This window comes from Pteropus alecto, unplaced genomic scaffold (assembly GCF_000325575.1).
Source record: "Pteropus alecto unplaced genomic scaffold, ASM32557v1 scaffold182, whole genome shotgun sequence".
Lineage (NCBI taxonomy): Eukaryota > Metazoa > Chordata > Mammalia > Chiroptera > Pteropodidae > Pteropus > Pteropus alecto.
Window position 1 is genome coordinate 1013228 of NW_006433946.1, and position 26502 is coordinate 1039729.

Consider the following 26502-nt stretch of genomic DNA (forward strand, 5'->3'; position numbering starts at 1 on the left):
GTTGTGCCAAGGAATATAGTTTACCAAGAAGACCAAATCAAAACTGTATGTAAAGAAAAGGCCAAATTTTGTTAGTCTAATTTTTTTTTAAAGCCAAAGCACCAAAAGTCTTTTAATTTGAGAGTCTGCTAATCTCTGAGAATGAGAGGTGAGTAGACTATTTCCCATTTATTTTACGTATAGTAATTTACCAAGCACTTTACTAAACACAATCATGTATTCATCACCAAGTAATTGTAGAATCATTTTGTCTTCCTGCTCTAATGCCCATAGATACTGCCTTTGTTGAGATCATCATTTATCTCTCATGCAAACAGTTAAATAGCCTCCTAAGGGATCGTTCTGCCTCCCTGTATTTAGATGTTTTTAGTTTGGGCTCCTGGAAAGAAAGAAACTAGTAAAAGATATTAGATGTGCATTACCCATGGTAACTCTCTTCTGACATTTGTGTGTATTTTGCCTAACACTTTTAAACTGTTTTCATAATTACAAAATTTATACAGAATTTGAAATCAGCTCTTAGGCTTTGTCAGTGATGCACATGTAAGTTCACTTTATTAGGGCCAATGCAAGCAGTCTTAATGATTCCGTACCTTTCTTCCTTATCCTCTATAGCTATGTTTATGTTCAGATATATACAGCAGGCCCTTGAATGATGCTGTTTCGGTCTACATGGTTTTGTTATAACATTGATGGGATGGTGTGGAAACTTAACTCTTGTTTATATCAGTCTATGGTAAAATTGTTTTGTTATACATTGTTTTGCTTAAAATCTCAGAAGCCGTTGATGACATTAAATGAGGAATTACTGTATAACCTTAAAGACGTAGTATCTGCTACATTTATTAGTGAGAAGATGAGGTGTGTCAGAAGTTGTCTTGAAAATCTATTTTAAATTTTATTTATTGTCTTGAAAATGTATATTAAATTTTATTTCACCCATTTTAGGGAATTGGGAATATTATTTGATAGTTTTGACTATGAGTGGCCAAGGTAGTAAAATTTCTTCTGCCTAGTTCCTCCCCATCATAGTACTTAAATACAAGTTCCCTTTTACTTACACAAGAATGTGTTTTTGAAGTTTTTAAATTATTAATGACCAGAACTCCCTCAGGAGTGATTCCTCTCAAGTCTTGAAGTCACAATTCTTCGAGGACATAAAATGTGGCTAATTAACCAGCCTTATTTGACCCAAAGTAAAGGTTTTAAAATTCATTCAGTCTCAACAGGGAAGAGTATACTCAGGTAGTATTTTCCTGTTAAATACCTGTTATATAGAGAGGTAGAAGAGTAAGCTGTCAAAATAAGGAATCATATTTTTCCTGCCTGTGTACTATGTGTTTTGGGGATAGAAAAATCAAGAACTTCAATGTAGCAATTTCTGTTGACAAGAAATTCAATTAAGTTGCAATGGGGGTTGATTTGCTATCTGATAAAACTCCTGATTCTACTAGTTCCTCCAATGTTTTAACAGTTTATAAATTTTTTCAGCCTTTCTTAAGACTTAGCCACTAGCAGAAAGAACAAAACAAAGATACTCTCTTGGATGGCAGCAACATCGGTAGCTTTGAGAATACTATTTCTGTGGGTTGCAGTTCCAGTCTTTATTGTGATTTTCCCTTGCCTACAATTCAATTTCTTTCAGCCCCATATGGTGCCAATTTCTTGAAAGTTTATTATAGTAATATTAAAAATCTTAATCTAAATATCAAATTAGCCCCCCAATCATAAGGAAATAAATCCATGTGGGCTCACAAAGTTTCCCCTCAGGCCTTGAGATTCTAGTTATTGGCTTCTTTGTTTCTTATGAGGAACAAATTGTTTTTAATGTTGCATTTTAAAAAGGGATTAAAATATGTAGCTGTCCCCCAAAGTATTTGACTTTAGTGGCATTTTTTTTAAAAACAACCATAACTTGAAAAAAAAAATCTCAATTTGAATGATGATAATAAAAATTGCTTTGGGCTGAAATTCTGTATTTTGCATCACAGTCCACAGGAAAATTTTACAGCTAAGAAATAAACCTGGAAAATATGGGTTTATAATGAAAATGTTGACAGACTCTAGCAGATGCTGCTGTAATATCTTGAATCTGATTTAGAAAAAGTTTTCAATAATGTTTTTCCAAGCCAGTCTTTTGGGGAATTCAAGTTAAAATACATATATATATATATATAAAAAGTTTTCCACCACCTCAATGATTGATGAAAAATGTGAGGAATTTGTGGCGAGACACCTCGGGGCACCTGTGAATAAGATCTCGGGTACTTGTAACAGGAGAATAAGCATGGAGAGATGTTTGCATCACAGTCCACAGGAAAATTTTACAGCTAAGAAATAAACCTGGAAAATATGTGTTTATAATGAAAATGTTGACAGACTCTAGCAGATGCTGCTGTAATATCTTGAATCTGATTTAGAAAAAGTTTTCAATAATGTTTTTCCAAGCCAGTCTTTTGGGGAATTCAAGTTAAAATACATATATATATATATATAAAGTTTTCCACCACCTCAATGATTGATGAAAAATGTGAGGAATTTGTGGCGAGACACCTCGGGGCACCTGTGAATAAGATCTCGGGTACTTGTAACAGGAGAATAAGCATGGAGAGATGACTGTTTCTCCAGGTTGAAGTTAAAGTTGAACTGCAAAGACACATTTTGATATAATGTTAGCCCATAAGTATCCAATGGGTGAGACTGGTATATTCTCAGATAAATGTAGTTATGAAATAAATTATTAGTCCACTTAGTTATGTTTTAATTTAAAAAATTATGGGAGGATAATAATGAGTAGCTGTGACTAAGATGGTGTCTAAAAATAATCAAGTCATTATATCAACACATGCATAGTGTGTGCTCTCTCATATTCTCCATAAAATTATGGTACAAAATACTTGGCCTAGATAAATTATTATGCTTTAAGTTTTACTGATTATGTTGGGAAATAAGGTATACTTCCCTCAGTTATCTAATTAAGAGGGAAACCTAGTTAGGCATGGGTACTATTAACTTGAGGTTGGTGCCTTGCCCTGTTCCAGCAGCTACACAACACACGGCCCTGAGAGATGCAGTATGTGGAAACGTTTAGGTCAAGCTGAGGAGCAGACTACCTGTGCCAGAATCACACCTTCAGGCTTATTAGCTATGTGACTTTGGGCAGGTTACAGAATCTCTCTAAATCTGTATTTTCATTTAAAATGAGAATATGAACAATAAGTGTGATGATAATAATAATAATAGTAATAAAAGCTAATGTTATTAAACGTTAGTACATACCAGGCATTGTACAAGGTAGTTGACATATATTAAGTCATTTAAACATATAATAGTATTTATCTATCTTATAGGTTGTTGTAAGAATTAAAAGAGGTATTCCATGTTAAGGCCTTAGCCCAATGGCAAGCATAGCCTCAATATGAGTGTTAGCTGATTTTATTCTTTCAGAATTGGTCTTGTTTCATGGATATTTAGATTAAGGAGACATAAGGTAAATAATTTCCACTATTTTTACTGCCATTAACTGTTATTATGAGCTATGTAAAACTAAACTATGACAAGACAACTTATTCCATGAAGGCTCTGATCAGCACCAGTCAAGATTAGTTTCTTACCAAGGACTGGGGAGAATTTATGAAATTTTATCAACCCCATCATGAAGGACCATTGGCTATACACACCTGGTTTAAGGATTGCCATACATTCTTCTACTCTATGATAGAAACTGAGTCATTTCGGGCTGATGTTCTGACTTGACATGCTAAAAGCTTTACAGAAATAGCCATCTAAAAATTTTAAATCAAACTATATACAACTAGACTCAAACTTTTAAAAAAAGATATACATACATATACATATACACACACATGTACGTACATATATACACATACACACATATATTCACAAACTGAGTACCAGTACCCAGATGAAGAACAGTACTGTTACCACAGAAGCCACTCTAACCCATATTAGTTATATTTTATGTAATTCTTTATGCAATTCTATAAAAATTAGCTTAAGGATAGTCCTTTAGTTAGCAAGTAATGCATTCTTGGTGAAAGCTTTATCAATTCTATGTCATTTTAACAGAGTAACTTTGGCAATTCTTAATACATAGCAGGAAAAAATATGAAAATGTAATCATTCATTTTGTTTAAAAATAAAATAATTTTAATTTTAAAGCTCAACTCAGTCTGACATTTAATCTACAAGAGACTTCATAACAAAATCCTTGGCTTAAACCTTATATACTGCAGATTCTAATAGAGCAGCCCCATTAGTAAACTGTTCATGCTAATGTGCTTGCTTGGGGCCATAATCATCAGAGTCCCTAGTTCTAGTCCTTGCCAGTGAAAGTGTACTAGGAGTGGGTGATGTAGTATTGTAATTATACAATTAGCCTTGTCAAGGCATGGGGCATTGGGAATAGCTGGATCCTGAAGCTTAGAATGTGGCCAGCTGATAGATGACTGTCATTAAACTCATCCTTTGTTCACTTTGTGATGGGGTAGATACTGAACTTAGGAAAAGGATTCTTAATGAAGGATAAAATCTTTGACCCACAGACACTCTTCTTCATGTGCTCATAGCCACTCAGCTCCCCCTTCCTTTCTACAGTTACACATTCATTCTGTTCACCTGTCACTTTAGCCTGATAAAAAATAACATCTGCCAACAGCTCCTTTTAATCAACCAAATTTAAATGATGGAAAGTAAAAATCTGTACAAATATTGTTTAGCCTAATATTCCTAATCATGACAATAATTGCTCTCCCCATTTTACATTCCTCTCTCTATATACATATTAAATTGGATGTTTTGTAATTTTGGCTAAAGAACTATTCTATAATTAAAATACAAATTCTTTCTAATTATACTCAAGATATATAGACATATAAAAAGAAATATCAGATACAGGTACAACTGTGTATATGTGTGTATATATATGTTTGTATACACATATATACATACATATCATACAAGCTATGTATATATTTTTCATCGTGTCTGTTACTAAATACAATTATTCTAAATTTTCAAACTTTCTCAGAAGATGTAAGATTGGCATAAAGCCTTACCTGCTTTCTCTCATTCACTTTCAGCCTATCTTCCTTATTAATCTAATTTTCCTCCCTTCTGGCTCTGTGCTCTCCTGGGTTTGATTGGACTCTCTCTCTTCTGCAGCCAGTGACCTTCTAAACCACATTCCTATGATAATTAGAAGGTGCTGAAGTAGGAGTGTAGATGTTGCCACTAAGTAATTGTAAGACAATCTAATACAGCATTTGGATTGTTGCATCCTTCCTATGTCACAGAACTATACACAACCAGGTTCCTCTTTTGTATAGCCACTGTTATAAAATGTTTTTGTGCAAATCACTAGAGTATATTTTTTGAAATAAGTCTTTGTCTAATTACTAATGATAACTTGGTATTCAGAATAGTATATGTCCATTTTAATGTATGAAATTCAAAAGATGTCAAAAAATAAGTCATTATTACAAATATTGATCAGAGTAAGACTGGAGTACAATTAAAAACAAATAACGGAGGTGGGTGTGGTTATAAAGCGATGGTATGAGGTCATAAAATAATTCTATATCTTGATTGTGATAGTGGTTATATGAATCTATACATATGACAAAATTGCATAGACCTATACACATATGCAAGTACACATAGGTTTATGTAAAACTGGTGAAATCTAAATAAGCTGTGTAGACTGTACCAATGTCAAATTCTTGGTTGCAATCATGCACCATAGTTATGCAAAATGTTATCAGTGGGGAAATTGGGTGAAGAACAAGGGAAACTCTCTAAATTTTTTATAACTTCCTGTGACTCTACAATTATTTCAAAATAATAAGGATTTAAAAAGAGCTATCTGGAGAAAGAATTGGGCAGGTGTAGAAGGAAATAAATCTGTGTTTTGTCTTGAGTGTCAGTATGATTTTTTTTTTTGTTTCCAGTCAAATTTCTTGATCTCCTTATCCTTTGTTTCTCCTATGTGCAGCAAAATGTAAGTCCTACCTCTCTGAATTACTGTAAACATCTTAAATCTGTGGAAAAATGACATCGCACACATACATCTGAAAAATCATGTATATATATCGCAACTTCCTGAGAGTAATATTGCAACACCCATCTACCTCTACAGTTTTAGAAACAAAAGCTACAGGGGAGCCATAAACTATATATGCCAGTCTTGCTACTCTGCATTTGAGAAATCACTGTGTACCTAAAATCTGCTACCATACCAAGCTTCACATAATCATGACTAATAGATGTAATTGTGAGCACTTTACACACCTGAAGTACAATTTAATCCATTGGATTGGATAGCTTTCACTTTTATGTCAAAAAAGTACATTACGAGTACTAGCTAAAGCATGAATTTACAGTAAGGAAATTAAGCTCTTTACTTTCTGAATGTGTATGGTAGCTGAATGAAAACCTCTGCCACTTACAAGAATGGAGTAACTTCCAGGCTGAATTAGAGTTGCTCAGCATGCCAAACAAAGCCACAGGCAAAGCAAAGCAAAAGGGAAGCTTGCTATTTTATAGGTTAGACAAGAAACAAACTAAATGACTTCTTGTCTAAGTGAGAGACCTTCATATTTCATGCAAACCCCAGGAAATAATTAAGGCTTCAGTGCAATTCTGGGGCCTGTGCTCTAGAAACTGCGTCAATAAACTTCATTTTCATCTCGTACAATTGAGATTCTCTTTTATCCCTTACTACCTCTTAAACATTGTCCTCCTTTAAGGCAATGAGAATTTGGCACATAAATAAAAAGCATAAGGTTGTTTCAGGGATGGGATAAATACGATACAAATTCAGCCAGGTGCTTTATCACCAATTTGGGAGGTTGCAATGTTATAAGCCATTATGATATAAAATGGAGAGAGAAAACTATTGGTGGAAAAGAGAGATTAAAAAAAAAAAAAAAACCTTTCAAAGATAAACTAAAAGTATCGAAGTACTCAGACATAAAAATAAGCTAGCTGCCTCTCATTTCATATTCTGCCTCTCATTTCATTTTTACATTACCACGAGAGGTATAGACTGATTCTCTGTAATACTACAGTAGTTATTTCACCTAAATTTCAAATGAAGGGCTCATAAATCTTGTGGAGTCAGAGTAAAAGATGTTGGTCATCAGCTGATCTAGGCTAGGGCACCTGGGGTGCCAAGGTAGTATAAGGATTCAGATCCTGACTTTGTCCCTAAGAAGCAATGTGGTCTGAAATGGACTCTGTCATCCATTTAAGCTTCAGTTTCCTCATTTTCAACACAGGTACTAGATGATCTTCTGGGGCTCTTTGTTGTGCCAAAATTTTAACACGTTCTGATATTCATTTTTTTTGAAAGATTCACCATCTCTACAAAGAAACTTTTCTGGACTGGGTTCTTTCTATTGCTTTCCATTCCTTTTGTATACACAGCAAAATATTTTATTAAGATATCAATTTGTGTTTTGTGCTTGATTCTTCAGAATAAATAGCAAATTCTGTGTTTTTGTCTGAACTCTCCATCTTGAAAGGTTTTAGGGTTTTTGTGCTGCAAGACATAAAATTGCAATTCCAGGGCAGAAGCCTTGCTTAGGTTTTGCATTTGAGAAATGGACTTATTTCTATCTAGCAGTGGAGGTGAGGGTAGAGCGTGAAAGAGGTGAACTCAACAACTTGAAGTAAAAAAGTTAGGTTCTCCAAGACTAAAGTGGGAGGGAATTCCAGTAGACTGGTGGCAGTTCCAGAAGGGGCTGGGGAATGGGGCGGAGGTGGAAGGACCTATGCTCCTACTCTCATTCTGTACCCACAGAGGTCCTAGGTCCATCCCTCATGGTATGGCATCTAGATGGATGCCCAACCCCTGAGGGACTGAGCACCATGAGGCAGGATTTGTGGAAACATGCTCTGGCTAGCTTGATGGAAGCGGGTAGTTAGGTGAAGCAGAGCCCAATTACCCCAATCTACCCGAGCAGCTCAGTCTAGATCAGCTGACAGCCAGACAGCCTCCTGACTTGTAAAAGAGCATAAGGAGCATGGCCATGATCCCAGAGCCATTCGGCAGATCTAGACACATGAGCAATAAATACTTACATTACATGCCAAATAAAAGAGAGAAGAATGATGATTTGGGAGCTATAATGATTGCACATCCCTGACAGACAGATTGGAGAGCTCTGCTTCCACAGAGCTAATGAGGAACATGTTTATGTATCAGTTACAAAGGTGGAAGAACTGGAGATCCTGCCCCTCTTTGCCAACCACCCTGTAGCCCTCATCAGATTCTCCAACATCCCTAGGAGAATCCCTGTGGGAACCTCCCAATTCATGAGTAAAATGGAATTTCTGACTAACTTTCATAGGAGAGTGCCAAGCTGAAATAATTTTAACTTAGAAAAAAAAAATAATATGATGTTTTTCAATCTTTATATCAGATCATATTTATTTCTGTTTAACATAGAAAAAGATGGGAAAACTCTGTGAAGACGAGTTTTTTCTTGGAAAAAAAATCAAGTGGACTCTTTATATAAAAGTATAGCAATCTTCTTCTGAAATGGCTGAACTTGAGAGCACTGCTCTGTGTCATTTTTAAAAAGTCAATATTTACTAAGCAATACTATGTGTCAGGCAACATGTTTATAGTGACTTGTTTTATTGCTTTATTTGTTACAATTACTCTATGATGTAAATATTATTATCCTGATGTTTAGATAAGGAAGTTCAGAGAGCATAAGAAATTTGCTCAAAATTTCACAACTAATGACTGGTAGTGTTGGGATTCAAAGCCAGATCATTCTAATTCAAAAAATCTATTTTCTTTCACCATTATAATCATTGTAGGTTCTCAACAGAATCTTGTTATATTCATGAGTACATTAATAAATAAGTACAAATGAATAAAAAATATAAATAAATATGAGTGAATAAAGGACTATAAAAATGAGTACAAATTAATAAATAATTTATATAATCCTCTTCTGTAGAATTTTTTTGTCTAACTTTTCAGATTACTAACAGTTGTTCTCATTTATTTATTAATTCAAATTTGATAAACATAGGTTATACAAGGCTAAGTATTCTCATTTGGTAAAAGAGAAAATGACTCTCAAAGCTTTTATAACTATGATTCAGGATTTGAACCAAGATTTTATTTCCTTATAGATCATAGTCTTTCTGCTACATTAGTCTGTCTTCTTACAGAAATCATGTTTAATTTTGGTGATAACAAATATTACATAAAGTATTATCATTTTACTTAATATTATAATAATATCTACCAGGCACTGAAGTTTTGGTAGCAAATGTGCATAGTTGATGCATGATATCTTTTAATCATCACAACAGCTAGACAAATGGAGGCTATCGCCTATTTTATAGGTAAGGAAATAGATTTAGAGATTTGCCTAAATCATACAGATGATAAGTGCTACAGCTGCAACTAGAACACAATACTTCTTCCTTCTAAATGCAGTTAGCATTAATGTAATAGATAGGTGGAGGGTCAGGGGAGGGAGGGAGCAATTGGGGGGATAGTTTTATGAACTATATAGATGTCTAACCAATATACTGTATACTTAAAACTAACTTAAAGAAATTAATTAAAAATGATAATTAAAAAAAAAACTAGACAGTAATCTTCACTACAAACTGGACAGTAATCTTCACTAAAAAAAAACTGGACAGTAATTTTGACTACAAAAGGCAGTATTTCTGTTTATTTGGTTTTTGTGTCTATTCTCCAGGGGGATATAAAAAACTATAATAGAGGATCTTCTTCTTGTTCTTTCTTGAATCCTCAAACCTTGGGATAGTACCTGCTACATCATACTTATTTTTTTAAATTAATAAACAAATCCCTCCTGGTTAAAGAAGACCATAAATATTCTCCTTTGGGATTCTAATCTCAAGTGTGTAATTAAGACGTGGATCTGAGAAGCGGAGAGAGATTGTGAAAAATTCACCCACTAAACTACTGCTTTAAGAAATAAAGAATATTGTTTCTTCATGAAACAATCAATGATCTGTCTATAATTCTGAGTTCAGTTTTTCATCCTTGAACTAGTTTGCAGCATGACTCTGGAAAAGTCACTGAAAGTATTAGTTTGAATAAAACTTTAGTATCGAGTCAGGTTTATGCCATTGAATTTTCCAAAAGATCTAATTCATCAGGATATGTAATGCATTCAAAGTTAAATAATATCAGTAAACATATAAATATTAAGCAACCTTACATTCTTATTTCTCCCAAATTATGGTTATATGACTACAAAATATAATCCATTTTAATTTAAATTGTGAATTGTCATTAATTAAGTTTAGTTATGTCCCTAACACTATGGCTTCTAATTCTAACATTTCTCTTCTATTTTAAAATATAGGAAGTTTAACTATGTTCCTAACACTATGGCTTCTAATTCTAATATTTCTCTTCTTAATGAAATATAATAATTTATCCATGTTAAAACATACCCATGGGCTGTTTCCAGTACATTGGTACTCACAAACTTCTATATAGTATTAAATATCATTATCATATTATTAAATGTAATTAGTGCCAACTTTATCTTTTTGAGAATATTAGTAGTGTTTTGCCCCTTCTTTAGAATATTATTTTAAAATTTTATACATTAACTTTTTATATTTATATAAATACATAGATATGACTGAGGTCACATCTACATATAGAATCTGGTCTTGACCATAAACCAATCAAAAATTTCAATACCCAGTTTATGAATTTAATTGGCATCAGATATTCAGATTTGAATTAATCTTATTTATACAGAAGAAAATGGCTAGATCAAATAGGAAACTACATTTTACTGTCACTGTGTAGCTGCTGCTAGAGAAAAATGAAAAAGAAGAAAGAAGGTAAATGAAGGTTCTGCTCATGTAACACATTCAAGACTTAAGGAGAATCTTGTGTCTTTGTGTAGCGAAAGGATTCATGTCTTAACACAGGAATCTCTTCTTCTTCCAAATGCTGTGAATTATGTTTTTGAATTGAGAAAATTTCTTCTCTTTGCCCCTCCCACTAACTCCCACTCTGCCACAAATAGTAAAAACAAACAAACAAACAAACAACAAAAAAATAAAGATTCAGAGACACCTCCCAATGGCCTTAAAAAGTCAGGTTTCACAACAGAATTCTCATTTGCTCAAGAGTAATTTGGGGACAAAGTATAGTGTGAAATTAAAAAAAAAAAAATTTAACCGAAGAAATCTATTAAACTGGCCTAAAAGTCATGCAGATCTTTGAACAATACTTTTCTCAGAAAATAAATGCTTGAATCAATCTATTTGTAAAAATATGACTGAAAGTCTTTTATTTATAGGGAAAATCTAAATTATTTTGGTTAAATATATTAGGTTACTTTTTATTCTTGAAAATATAGAATAATTTTTATTTTCATTTCCTTTTGGAAGAATTTTAAGATTGGGTCAATTTACAACTTAATCAAGTAATGAATTGTCCTGAAGTATACAACAGATCACTGACATATGGTTTTAGAATCATCTTGTCAACTAGCTTCAATAGCAAACTACTGAAAAGAAAGCTGTTAAGACTCTACATCTGAATTATACTGCAAATCAATTAGAGCTCCAGAAGGAAATATGACAATAAAATAAAATAGCCCAGTAATGCTCTGAGGAAGGTTTCAAAATTTTGAAAAGTAATAGCAGCCTGTATTCAGTATTCATGCTTCATAAATACAGTAACAACAGTAGCAGCAAAAATAAATAAATAAATAAATAAATGCTTCAAATAACATTTTCCTTAGAAAGGAGTTGGGAACTAAAATGTGCAATAATAGGAAGTCAACCCAATATTAACTTTTTCTACCTTGAGATTGAATAGCTAGAATTTTCTCTGCTTCTCTTTAGTAATAAACTATCTTATTCAAAGAATTACTCCTCACCTCAGATCTCTGACAGTTCACTGGTGGTTTCACCATGTTTTCAATATTACAAATAATCCAATTTTCTGACACAAAAATTGGAGGACACAATAATAGCACAGGTAGAACAGCATCCTAGGAAACAGTGTAGGAAATCTTAGGAGGGTGAAAGGCTCAAGTTCTTTCTTCTAAAATATTAAATGGGTGATTATGTCCTTTTACTCCAAGTATGGTGTAAGCACAAATGCTTAGTCTTTTATACCTGGGATTTTAAAATTGAGTATTTTTAAAATGACATCATTAGGGTGTTCTAATTATGAATGTAATTGTCTTTCTTGTTTTTATGTAAGATATTATCCAAATAACACATAGTGTACATTACTTACTCTATGTTAAGCAGTATTCTTAGTACATTAACAAATATTACCTTATTCTAATAATTACTCTATCAAGTAAGTACTGTTACTATCCCTATTTTCAGGGGGCACAGAGAAATTAACTAACTTTTCTAAGACCACATAGCTGATAAGTGGTGGAGCTGGGATTTATACCTATTCAATCTGGTTCTAAAGTTGGTAAGCTTAACACACATTAGTGCCAAACTACACATTTTTGATTCTTAATTTATAGTGTCACTGGTAATAAGTATTTATACAACATAATAATTCAAAGAACAGTTTTGAGCTGGATTTATTGTAATATTTTATAAGGAAAACGCCAGCTGAAAAAAATTCCTCTATGAATGAATAACTAGAATTTTCTCCTGAAAATGTGACCTAGATGCTGATGATAATGCAGTAAGAAATTCTCATGAGGACAATAAAAGGTATTATTCACCATAGAATCTTTTTCTTTCATGGGATTAATGATAAGACATAATGACAGAGAAAACATCATACTCCTTGCCATCCCTCAACAAGAGAGAGAGAGAGAGAGAGAGAGAGAGAGCGAGAGAGAGAGAGAGAGAGCGAGAGAGAGAGAGAGAGAGCGAGAGAGAGAGAGAGAGAGCGAGAGAGAGAGAGAGAGAGTGAGTGTGTGTGTGTGTGTGTGTTTAGAGAAGAAAGTACAGAATGGTTTAAAGACCTGGCTCAGGCATCAGTTTCCCATTATAGAATCCAGGCATCTCAACCTATGGTGTGTCTTCAGGACTTAACTTTCCCCAATTTTCTCATCTGTAAACTGGGAGAATAATGAAGTTATTAACTATAAATAGAGTTTCAATAAAGATTAAATAATGTGATAGACATATAGCACCGCAGGTGCCAGGAATGTAAGACATGCTTTATCCACATGGACTCAATCAGTGTTATTCACCGTGAAGATTCTTTACTCTAAACTCACATACACTTCAGAATCTGCTGTCTTTTAAGCTGCTTGCTCAACTGGAAAGCAACAATTGTGAGAGAAGAAATTGTCACTATTATCTTCTATACTGGATTCATAAAGCACCAGGAAGGCATTGGCATTACATGAATGTTAAATAATAACATGTTCGGCTCTGCTTACCAAATTAAAGCAAGTTTTAAATGAAGCATATGCAGAGAAAATATGAATGCCTATAAGAAGCAATTCTGGTGTTTAAATTTGTGTCTTCTATTACAAAAAATTTTGTAGAATAACAAACCAATGGAAGAATGGAAAGAAAACTTAAAATATGATGAAAATATTTTCAAAACACTTTCTTCCTTATATATGAAAACATAGATTAGTGGTTCCAGTATTTATTTACTAGCTGTGTGGATTTAATCATGTAAATTAAATTCTCTGTGATACTTTCTCTATCTGTGAAACAGACCTAATAATACTTACCCTATAGGTTTGTGATGATACGAATTAATAAATGAATAAACTATAGCTGCTATAATTATTATTTCTTCTATATACTGTTAGCTTTCCAGAGATATTTTATAACACAAATGTAATGTAAATTGGTTATTTTACAGCATCACCACTCCCACTTCCAGCTTTGTCAACAACAATAAAAAGAGATACAGCCAAAAGAAAGTGGATATGGAGCAATTATGATGATATTTCACTTACTTTCATGAGTCTATCTTGCTAAAATTTGAAAGCAAAGGAAAACAAGCCTTTAAGTTACCGAAATAGCCATCTATAAAATACTTGTCTTTACTCAGACCATGTTACTCATAGTTTATAGACATTTATAAAACAATTCTCTGTTTTGAGGTTTTCAACCTCTAGCTAATAAAAGGAAATTGTTTTTAAAAACCACGTTCTAGGAGCTGAGCCAGGCACCTTACAGAGGCTATTTAATTTAATCTTTGCAAAGCACTGTGTGAAAAACTGCATTTGTTTTCTATTGCTGTAACTAATTACCACAAGTTTAGTGGCTTGAAACAATACAAATTTATTTTCTTAGCGCTATGGACATCAGAAGATCAAATTCAGTTCCACTGGTCTAAAATCAATTTATCAGCAGGCCTGGATTCATTCTGGAGGTTTAGGGGTGAATTTGTTTCCTTGCCTTTTCCAGCTTCTAGAAGTAGAATAAATTCTTCAGCTCATGGCCCTATCCTCCATCCTCAAGACTCATTATTTTGACTCTGCTTCCATCTTTAAATCTTCTCTCTCTTTGATCCTACTATCTCCTTCATATAAGGTCCTGGATTACACTGGGCCCATGTGGGTAATCCAGGATAATCTCTCCATTTTAAAATCCTTAATTTAATCAAATATGTACAGTTCCTTTTAACAGGTAACATAATATACTCATAGATACTTGAGACAGTACATAACATCTTTAGGGACAGGGGGTCGTTGTTCATTCTACCACAGGTAGATACTATCTACGCATTTTGCAGATGAGAAACAAATGTAATAATTATTAACCTTATTCATAAATTGAGAGAACAAATTTAGAGAAGCTGAATAACTTACTAAAACTCATAAAACCAAAAAATGGGCATCAACATACCAATATAGGTTCTTCTGACCCTAATGCTATTTCTACTACATAATTCTGCCCTCAAAGTAGGAAAAAGATCAAGAAAAGATTCACTCTTTAAGAATAGATTTTTAAATTTTCTTTGAGTTAAAATATTTATTAAATATTTTTATTGAATGGCTACTATATATAAGAAATATGAATAAGACCCACTCAGTCCCTAAGTAATCCCCTATCTTCCCATATATTTTGATGTCTATAACTCCTAAATCCATATCTATAGTCTTGACCAAATTCAGCAATCTAATTGACAACTCCAGTTTCATGGTCTATAAGCTTTATCAATTTGCCATGTCTGGAATTGAACTTTCCACTTTTTCCTACAAATGAGTTCAATCCCTCAACCTTCTCCATCTCAGGACACAGTACCGCCATACTCCTGTCCCTCATCACCCACAGCTAATCAATAATCAAATCCCTTAAAGTTGTCTCAAAAACGTATCTTAATTCCATTTATGTCTCCTCATTCTAATCAGCCCCAGACTTCTAACTGTTATCTTCATTTGGGTTCTTACAATGTCTCAATCTATTTTCCACACATAAATTGGATTGTGTCACTTTTATGGTAAAATACTTCAATAACTACCTACTGCATTTACAATAAAATCCAAACTTTTCAGGCTACACAGGGTTACTACATGCCTTGCTCTTTTTAGGATCTTTGTGTACCTGTTGCCCTAGACTAACTAGGAATAGAGCCTCTTTTCACTCCTGAAATTGTTTCATTTAGATGATAAATTACATAGTCACCATATTTATAGGGCTTCACGTAATCCTTCCTCTGCTTCAATTTTCTTCTAAAAGCCAAGGTCTTATCCCTTAAGACTCACTGAGGTCTGCCCTGAAATCCCCCTCATAATTATTTTTCTTCAAAATCTGAACCACAGTGTTTAATCCTATATTTAATTGCTTTGTTTGTTGAATGTCTGTTTATGCTGTTAGGGTATACATAGAGAAGCAGGCCCATGCTCAAGTTGTTTACCCCTAGACACCCCAGTCGGCATAGTATCTGACACATGCAGTAGAAGTCTACAAATGTGTTTTGAAGGATTAAAGATTAAATAAACTTGCCATGTAGTCAGAGAGTTATATAAACACACAGAATAACATTTAAATAATAAAAATATGTTCAAGATACCAATAACCAAAACTACCACAGAAAAGGAAAAATTACTTCTGTTTAAAGAGAAAGAGGTTGACTAGGGAGGGCTCCATAAAGGGACCCCAATCAGTGTTGATGTTATGTGAATCAAGAAGCTCTGGGAAAAAATTTCTAAGCAGAAGAGATGACATTTGCAAAGGCAAAAAGGTTTAAAACAGTATGATTATTCAGGGAACTCAAAGTATTTTCTATTATTAGAGTGTATAGTCTTGCATAAATGATATATTAATGCCATGTATCCCTAAGGACAAAACCTAAATTATGGAGAATACTGCAGAAAATATAGAGAAGAGCTAAGAAATTTGAAACAGTTTTGTTTTCATTTATGCTAGGATGATTTAAGAATTCCTACTGCATATTTAGCTCACCTTATAAATTATAGAAGTTCTTAAATAAATAAATCACTTTTTGAAGGGTTATATTTGAAACTTCATTACCATAACGAATCCTCTCAGTTGTGAGTTTATCGTGTACTATTCACAAAATTGTAATACATGGTCCATTAGAAACTATATTGAGATTTATGGTATATAAAACTAAAACCGGCATTTCCTTCGAATTTTGGGGGAGGGGGTTACATTTTAAAAATTATCTCAAATTTCTGCTTTGGGTAATGTATATTTATTCATTCTTAGATTATAAAAAGAAACAGTCTAAAACCACTAAATTAACATTTTGGCATTTATATTAAATGCAAACATGAACAAACCTGCAGAATTTATAGAATATCGGGTCATATTTTAACATACCCAAGAGTTGAAATAGTGAAATAAAACTCATCTCAGCTCTATTTATCTAGAATGAAAAAAAATTTCAAGGAATATCCTTGTTATAGATAATCATAAATGGTTTCTTGAACATCAAAAACAAACACCAGAAATTGCACCCCAGTGGATCGCAGGACATGAATGCTCGGTTTGGCTCCCAGAGCAGTTCAAAGTTTCAGCCAAGATTTAAATTTGAAGAAGTCACATTAAAAAAAAAAAAAAGAAAGAAAAAAAAAAATACAGTTCTGGCCCTGCTTGAAAAATTGGAAGATTAGGTAACTGGTAGGAAAACCACAGTCCCCTACAGGGGAGCAGTTGTTCTCAAGTTCACCACAGAGCCACCTCCCCCCATAGCCACCTCCCCCCATTACCACAGATACTGAGATCCCGGACATGTGCCAAACCAAGGGAAACAAAACAAAACAAAACAAAAAAACAGCTATTAAATGCCAAAAGGTTTAGGAAAATATTTAGAATTTGACCATTTGTAATGGTGAAAATCAAATGTATATGCTATTTTAATAAAATAATCTAAAAAGAGAACAATTAAGACATTCAATCTTCTTCCCTAAATTTTGTTTGTTCACTAAACTACACCAAAACAAACAAAAAGTCAAACAAGTCTAATACATATCTTCAACACAGGCACATCAGTGGTCTTAAAGATGGTTAATGTAAGGACCTGGGAACCGTAAAACTCTCTTAACTCCCTTCTGCTGCTACAATTATGGCCCTGTTTTCTACGTTTAGATTTTCAAGTAAGATTTCACTGGACAAAACAATTTCATACCTTAAATTTTTATTTCAAATTATGGAACTAGATAATCTTCTAAGGTTTTTGCTGTGCCAGAATTTTAACATTTTGATATTTGTTTATTTAAACATTCATCACCTTAACAAAGCAACTTTTCTGGACAGGGTCCTCTCCACGTAATTTTTCTATTGCTTTCCTTTTCCTTTTGCTTATCAAACATGAGTATATGTATTTTTCCTCCTGAACAGTCAGCTATTTATTTTGTTATCTGTTCAATATAACATGAATGGCACAGCACAATAATCCAAAAATATGTCAGTATATCATGTGTTTGATCTGTGGTTTGAATGTAAACACCTCCCTATAATATAGCTTTTAATAGCAAATTAAATATGTTATATTTAAAAAGCCTGAAAAACTTGACATTTCAATAGCCAAACTGTTCTAGATCATGGAATATAAAGCCAGAAAAGTCATTTCCATGGGAAGTGATGGGCACTTACCTTAGCTATCTGGACACACCAGTTAAGCAGCAGCTGTGATCCAATGTTATCCTTGTGTTCATGGACGTAATCCAACAGGCAGCCATGGGGCATAAGCTGTGTGACCAGCTGGATGGTTGGGCTTAGACACACACCCAATAACCGCACTAAGTGTGGATGGTCCATACTTGCCATGATCAGAGCTTCCTGGAAGAAACAGTACAACACCATAATTTCAGTTTAAAGTCCTTTACAAACATAGTAACTTGTACTGCACTAATGGTGCTGATAATGATTTTGAAATGTACTCTCACTTGGTGGAATCAATTAAAAATGAAAAGACATTATGTAGCTATTATATTTTTAAGTGATTTAATTCAATTAAAATTAAGCGAAACACAAACACTATACATATATCAAAATAAAAAATGTTATAGAATAAATGCATATAAGATTAATAGCAGTATTTTTCTCTTTTGTAAAATGGACTATATTAGATTTTATTTACTGCCAAATAAGTTGAAATTAAATCTTCACTTATATTGTGGAACTTTGGTTTTAGAGTAACTTGTACAAATGTAGTTATTTATAGGTAGAGTAGGTGATCCAAATGCAAATTATCCATTATTGGTCTGGATTCAAAGAGCATATACAGGTATAATTTATAAATTACATAAATGTCAAAATTTAAACAATTACAAGTAACATGCCCATTGGGGATTTATGTGAAAGAATAAATATTTTTGCTCCATAACTTTGCTGTTACTCAAATTTACTTTATTTTTAAAATTATAAGTGACATCATATTCATAGAATCATACAATTTGAGAGTTAGGTGAGATTATATAAATTTGTCTATTCCAAATTCATAATTTTATGAAATAAGAAAACATTTCTAATTTTAAAAAATAATCATCATAAAGACACTTTTGGTTAATGGAGATAAAAACAGTTTTTTAGTGCATCTTCAAGTTACCTTCTAATGAAAAGTTATTTTAATTGTCTTTATCAGCATTTAAAACAGATATGACCTTACACACACACACACACACACACACACACACACACACACACACACATGCACATATCACACACACATAAACAGAGGAGGGTGATATATATGTGACAATTTAGTATCAGTCAATTTACCTATATGAAGGTACGTTCATTATACTAGTCTTGAAATTTTTCAAAACAAAAGCTATATTGAGCTTCTGTTTAAGATGGCATGGCAAAATGAATACATATGTTTACTTCCATTTGCTCTCAATTCAACCATACTAATAATAAAGGAATTAACAACAGACACCAGCCATCACAGAGAGGAGGCAATAAAGATAGAATATTAGAAATAGGAAGTAGCTTACTAGCTGTAACTGACTTAGCAAACAAAAAAATATGAAGCCTAACTTAGTAGGAGGGGAAAATGAGAAGAAATCTAAATTATAATTAGATGTACTTAATAAATAAAAGGCAAGGGATAAAAGAGTATATTAAATTGAGGAGACAAGGAAATAGCAATAAAGAGATATTTCAGAATAAAAACTGTACAACAGACTGAGGTAGACACTCGAATAGGATGTGTTGCTCTGGAAAAGGTGATCCAAGAAGATGGAATTGATAGAATACCTAATGAGTTTAAAATACATTAGTAGACTACCTGAAACTCAATAAGGTTAAGTAATTGTGATAGATACATAAAATACTAAGAAAATGTAAAAAAAAATAATAATTTGAAGTGAAACACAAGAAATGCACAAGGAAAAAAATTGTATTTAATACAGAGCTCAGCTGAGAATAGTTATATAATCCTAACAACATAAATGTGAAATGCTGATAAGGGCAAACACCATATGGTTATATTGGAAAATGGGGGGAAGGAAGATACACTTCTGCAAGGTGGTAGGTAATGAAAAGGAAATGAAAGGTATATTCCTGCTATTCAAAGTCTACATGATGGATAACACAGAAAAAAACAAGAATTGACAGTATAAGCATATCATTTAGATATATAGAGTTAAGTTACTGGAGAAATTGCCAAAAAGATAAAAGTAGTTGCTTTGGGCAATGGAAATGGGGTCAAGGAAAGGAGAGGTGGGTAGCTAGAGACGATTGTCTTTCATCATTAGTCTTATAGAAGTACTTGACTTTTATTATTATTGTCTTAAAGCTATTTCTGAGGACATTATTCACTTTTAACCTCCACTACTATTTTAGTTGAATCTAAAGATTATTCACAATTATGGGGTATGTCTGATGGAGTATATGGATTTACTGGATCCAGCTGGGGTCTCATGTGAGGTAAATAGTGGGGGCAGTACAGACACATGCCTGGAGAAAGGAGTGATATAGGGCCAAACTGAAGAAATAGGCTGGTAAGATGGTATCGGCCTAACTCAAAAGATTTTTTTTTTTTTTTAGTCTTTACGAGCAGAAGCTAAAATCATCATTTTCCAAATGGCTTCCATGTAGATTAGGTCCAATTCCCCCTTCCCCAGACACATCAGGGAACCCTTCCCCAGACACATGGCTTTCATGTAGATTAGGTCCAATTCCCCCTTCCCCAGACACATCAGGGAACCCTTCCCCAGACACATCAATTCCCCCTTCCCCAGACACATCAGAGGAGTCACAGAACAGGGGAGAGGACCAGTTGCTACGCTTCCTTGCTGAGACCACCACCACCACCGCAACACCTTGAGGGCTGGTGGCCTGGGGAGTACTGAGACACATCACTGTTAGGGAGCTAGTCAGACATAAGTTACAGGGTAAGGGGTCCAGCCTAGAGACTGCCCTGAGAACATCTCAATACTAGTAGAATTCTGGGTATGCATATGCGCACTAGGCAAAGAGTTATATAGCAGCCAGGTATCAATCAAAATGACCTCACATGCCAATCACCTAGGAATGCCTTTGGAACCACCCATCATGGCCCAAATATAATGCAGACATTCCCACTTCTGTGGATCTTTTGTGGTTGTTGTTGTGTTGGTGGTTGTTGGTGGCTGTTACAGTGCTATGTTCCAGCTCTTAGCTAAAACCATATGCCTCCTTGGAGGGTGCTTTGCCTTTCTAAAATATATTTTTAATAAATCTTTTCTAAATCTCACTCAGTTCTTCCTCATTGATGCAGTGAAAAATCACTGCATCAATGAGGAAGAACTGAGAGAAAATGCTAACCACACTTCTGTGACATTATCCCTCATGCCCCTGCGTTGGGGTGACACAGAAGTTCAAATCATCCCTAGGTGGTAACATCACCTCCGGCAAGGACATTGGTATCCTCACGTGGTACCTGTTAAACAGTGCCAGGGGCAGGGCCTCTTGGTGGCTCAGAGAGGAGAGAGACTCCACATGGGGACAAGAACCGGTAAGAAAGGATGCTGTAGTTACAAGGTGACTGCAACTGGCAGTATGAGTATATGAGTGCATCTGAGAAACCGAGCAACTTTCCAAACTATTTGGGAAAGGTTCTTTGGGGTCTGGAGTGTTTCTGCATAATCAAGAAAGCCAGAACATTGAGTTATTACTATTAACATTGCCCCCGTCTGGACTCACGAGATGGAAACATTTTGGTTTTACTTTCTGTATATTTCAGTAAACATCTGAAATAAAGCAAACCACTGTAGTTATAAGGAGAGTACAGAGAGGAATGATAGTCAAGTTAAAATACTTATCATTTAATCTAGTATTAATGTGAATTAACTGATTCATTCAATATTAATTAATATTAATATTAAAAGTGTAAACCAGACAGTTCCTGCTCTGAATTATAAAATGCACACATATAAATAGACACACCAACAAATAAGCAAAACATCTAGTCAAATTAAATATCTAATTTAATTAAGTACCAAATTAGATATTTAGACATTAAGTATTAAATATCTAATTAAATTAAATCTATATTGATTGCATTCTTTCTATGTCTTTTCTGGTGCCTTTAAGTCTTTCATGTGCATAAGAATCACCTAAGTTTACCATTCCAAGTGCAGATTTTCTGGTCCCACTCCCAGACAATCAGGTCTAGAAGTAAATCAGAAATTCCCAACTGTAACAAGCTCCCTAGATGAAGCCACTGTAGGAAATATAAAACTCTGAGAATAGTATCTCCATTAAATGTGCATCTCTATAGTCCATTTCAAAATCAGTAACATGCAACAATGTTTTGATCCTTGTTATAACCCTACAAAGTAGTCAAAAGAGGTAGTAATTCTCAGCTGTAAAATGAGAAAACCAAGTTGAGGAGAATTACTGCCCCAGGTCATATGACAAGTAAGTAGCAAGATCAGTTTTAAGACTCAGGATTTCTGATTCTCAGTGTTATTTATTAGATAATAAAAATATCTTTTTCTTTTCTTTTTTTTTTTACTTCAGTTTCATCAGCACTTTGCACTGTAGGCGCTTGTCTTGTTAACAAGAAGACAGCCCCAAACACCTGAATTAGCCATACCTCAATGAACTGAATCAAATTACACTTTAGTGCCTGAGAAGCAACTAGAATCAAACAACAAATTTGCAATTACAGGTAAAATGCCGTCACTTATGCTTTCAGAAGAAGCCAGAGAAATATATCTCTGACTTCCTGAGAGTGCTGTTTGTTACAGTCCATTTCTTAAGATTAAAAAAATGATGAAATTTCAGGTAAAAGAGAGATTTCAGGTTATTTCAGGCTTCTTGTTCAGGATGAAATATGTAAACAATGTTTTTGTTTTCTTCTACAACTCAAGTAGTGATAATTCTGTTCTAAATACACGTTTGAGAAGTTTATATCAGAAGAGTGTAAAAAAGTCGCATGAAAGTTCTCTCTTAAAAAAAATCTATTAGTAAGTCCTGGCAAAAAAGCTGGAATTGTATGAAGGAAAATTGCTCATCACACTACAAAGAGTATTTGAAACCAAATTGCAGAGTATTTGCATAATAATTCTCTTTTTTTCAAGAAAGAAAAAATGAACGAGACACTAATTGTAGGTTTTATTTTTTCATAAAGGAAATAGCAGATGGCTTTTTGGGGGGATAGAGAAATAGATTAAAAAAAATAGACAATGTGGACTCATTTAGAGTGATGAGTGGGATGGAAAGGGAAAAACTTCCAATATTTTAATAATAGAGTGTTGGGTTTCAATAAATTACTCTGTGTTAAAATTAATAATGTCCTCTGTTATGTATCTTGTGTGGTCCTATGGATGGAAGTTTTGGCATCTTCGCTGCTGTAACTAGAAAATGTCACTATGGCCACTGGAGTAAATACAAATGGACAGAGGCATTATCTATTTTTCCAAAAATAAAATTATTCTCCATTTTTTAAAAATTTTTATTTCATATCATTTTTTTCTTGGAGGTGAGTTAAAGGATTTTCTCATTGGACAGGGGGAAAGATGTAACAGGTGCTACACTGAAAACTGAAGCAAGGAAATTTTTCTTTATAATGAGATCTGCTTTGTATAAGGACATTTTTTTTGAAACCACCAAGGGACAACCAGGGTGTTGAGCAAAAGCTCTGAAGCATGTGTACCATTATTCTCTAGCATACGCTATTCGTTTCTCTATTTCTGTCTGAAAGGAAGACATTTCTGTACATTAATAAAAGTGAGCAATACCATTTCCCACATTAAGGTATAATTTTGCTCAGGCTTCAGATGTTTATACCTTGCCACTTAAACTTGTTTTCTCACTCATGTTGGTTAGTGGTTTCACAAAAAGAAAAAAGAAAAAACAGAAACACATATGGCCAGTGAAAACTTATGGGCAATTCTGTTTTTAAAAAAATGTTAACGTCAGCCAAACTTTCACTGTTTCATTATGTCTATGGATCATTAATTCAATTACTCCAGCTGAAAATGGGGAAAATCTCATTGTATCAAGGATAAGGAAGATAAAAAGGGGGATAGAGAAAAAGAAAAGATAGACAATTAATGTAGACATGTAAAACTGTGCTTAATGCAGATTTGTGAATGCCTGAAATGAATGGCTCTCTTAAAGATAGTGAGGGTGATGGTGATGAAGAAAACAAAGAAGATAATGATGATGGCAGTGATGAAAAATGAAATAAAATTATTGGTCCATAATAATGTTTTACAAACCTGTTTTGCTGCAGATGGTACCCAGATAATAAAATAAATGAAATCTCCATCTGTTCCCTCATGTCTAGAATAAATAATAATTTATTTGTGCGAGCAGCGAGCAGCAATTAGACAGGCTGAATTAATATGCCATCAGTTTAAGTTTGTTCACATTGCTCAGAGGCCTCAGCACTCTTTTCCAATTTCTGGTATTATTTCTGTGGACTTGACCATCAAGATAAGGATTCTTCCAACTTTAAGAGTCATCCATTTTCTCTCTCCATTCCACATCATTCACCCATTGGGTGACCAGATCTTAAATTTAATAGTGCTACACAATGAAGAACTTTGTGAATGATTTTATACAAGGTAGAATTCTACTTTCTGACTGTATTTTCTACCTGCTCCTTGATACACTGAATTTTTCTCCATCCTTACCGTGCTTTTCTCTCTTTGTTACTCTGTAAAATGTACTCTTATGTCATCTATATTGTCCCTTTAATCATTTTACCAGTGTTTAATTCTCATACAACTTCAGCCTCACTTTATATTGTCCCCTTTATTGGATCTACGAATATGTTTAGGTGCTTCATATTGTAAAAATGAAAGTTCCTTCAGTTTTGCCATTTCTCTACTCTGGGAATATCGCTATTCTCACCTTGCTTCTTTGTTCATTTTGTAGTCTTTCGCTCCTTAGGGTTCTAGTTTTTCTGCAACTTCCTGCACTCCAAAACTATTCGAATTAGTCTTGAAAAAGTCAAAAGTCATCAATGACCTCCTACTCACCAGTCAACAGGTTTATTCTCTCATTCGTACATTTTCCTGACCTTCTGTACTATTTTGCTTCACTGAACATCCTTCATCTTGAAAATCCCACTCTGTCTGAAGTTAGCATTTTATTCTATCCTAAATCTTCAGTCTCTCTGAGTAGTCTTATTACAATTATTGGCACCTGTTTTTCCCTCCCATACCTTAAATGTGAGACTACTACCATGGCTTTGTCCCTAATATTGTCTGCTTTTCTCTATAATCTTCTACAACCATATATCTTATAACTTCAAGAAATATGACATAGTTATCAAAAACATGGAATGAACTTCAAAACATTGTGGTTTTTCATGATTTGATTTAGTTTGAAGGTGTTTAAATAACATTGGTATTTACAAGGTAGGAAATAAAATCCATTAGCGTCATATTCAAAATATCTGTCTGAAATATCCCCAACATGAGAATTATGCTGTGCTTATATTCCAAGCTTTCTTTCCCACTCCTGTAACTTCAACTGTCATCCTTAAGCAAGAACTAATAGAACTTTATATATGTATACCTTCCATATCATAGCACCTAATCCAGTCTTATGAAAGGTATTTGCTAAGTATCTTCCATCTTTAATGACTTCTCTGAAAGTAGTAATATTGGTTGATCATATGCATTAGTCCATTACCAAATTCTTATTCAGTGTATGGCTCATAGTAAAACAGCAATACAATTTTACTAATAATTGAACATAATCTTTATTATATTCCCCCCTTTCCATTCTACCTCATCCTAGGTGTCAACTGACATTTCAAATGTCTCTAGTCACCTTGACATAGATATCCTACTGGGCCTCGAATTTAAGACATAAAGTAAATTTCTCCATAAGAGCTTGTTTGCTAACTTTATTAATTTTTTTGTAAAGTTCAGAAACATTTTATAATTTGACTTTAAAATCTTAGATTCATATTTGGCATTCTCTTTTTAACTGTTTTCCATTCTATGCCATATCTAATATTTTGCCAAGTCCTAATTATTGCTTATTACAATGTAGCTCAAATGAATATCCTTTCGTGTATTTTCATTCTGAGCCCTACTTAAGTGCAGACTTATATCAGTACTGCAAAAAGAATGCTGATTTTTTCATTAACTGCAGTGTGTTTTTGCTGTAACCTATAAGAAAATCTGGCAGTTTTTGTTGTGTTTTATAGAGAGACTTGCATGCACCCAACAAACATTTGTTAAGTTAAATTTGATATTTTGAAAACTGCAATACAATTTGTAATAAAGAAGCTTAAACTATGCTCCCAGCTATGACACTAATGATCTGTGTGATTGGTCTCCATATTTCCCTTTACTTTGCCAGATCCAGTCTCCGTCTTTCTCCACTTTGCCCAGTAAAACTAACCCAAATGGATCACAACAGGCTACCTTGCCCCCTGGCTTTCATTTGGGTTTAGCTAATGAAAAGCAACAGCAGAAAACTGAAAAGAGAACAAGGTTGATTTTTATACCTTACTCTCTACTTTTCTGCATCCCTCTACCAAAGGCCACACTGCTGTCAGTTCTAGATAAACTTTCCCTTGCTCCTTCAGGCTTAGAAGTTCTGTTACTAGTCTTAAGATACTTCAATAGTCCCTGCTGT

At 33.8% G+C, this 26502-nt stretch overlaps 1 protein-coding gene across 1 annotated transcript in view; it reads right to left on the reverse strand.

The window, feature by feature from the left end:
- Nucleotides 1-26502, reverse strand: part of ERBB4 (erb-b2 receptor tyrosine kinase 4) — a 988299-nt gene that overhangs the window by 150116 nt on the left and 811681 nt on the right. Inside the window, exon 20 of the mRNA XM_006908488.3 lies at nt 18061-18246. Coding sequence (XP_006908550.1) covers nt 18061-18246 — 186 coding nt within the window. The remainder of the gene's footprint in view (nt 1-18060; nt 18247-26502) is intronic.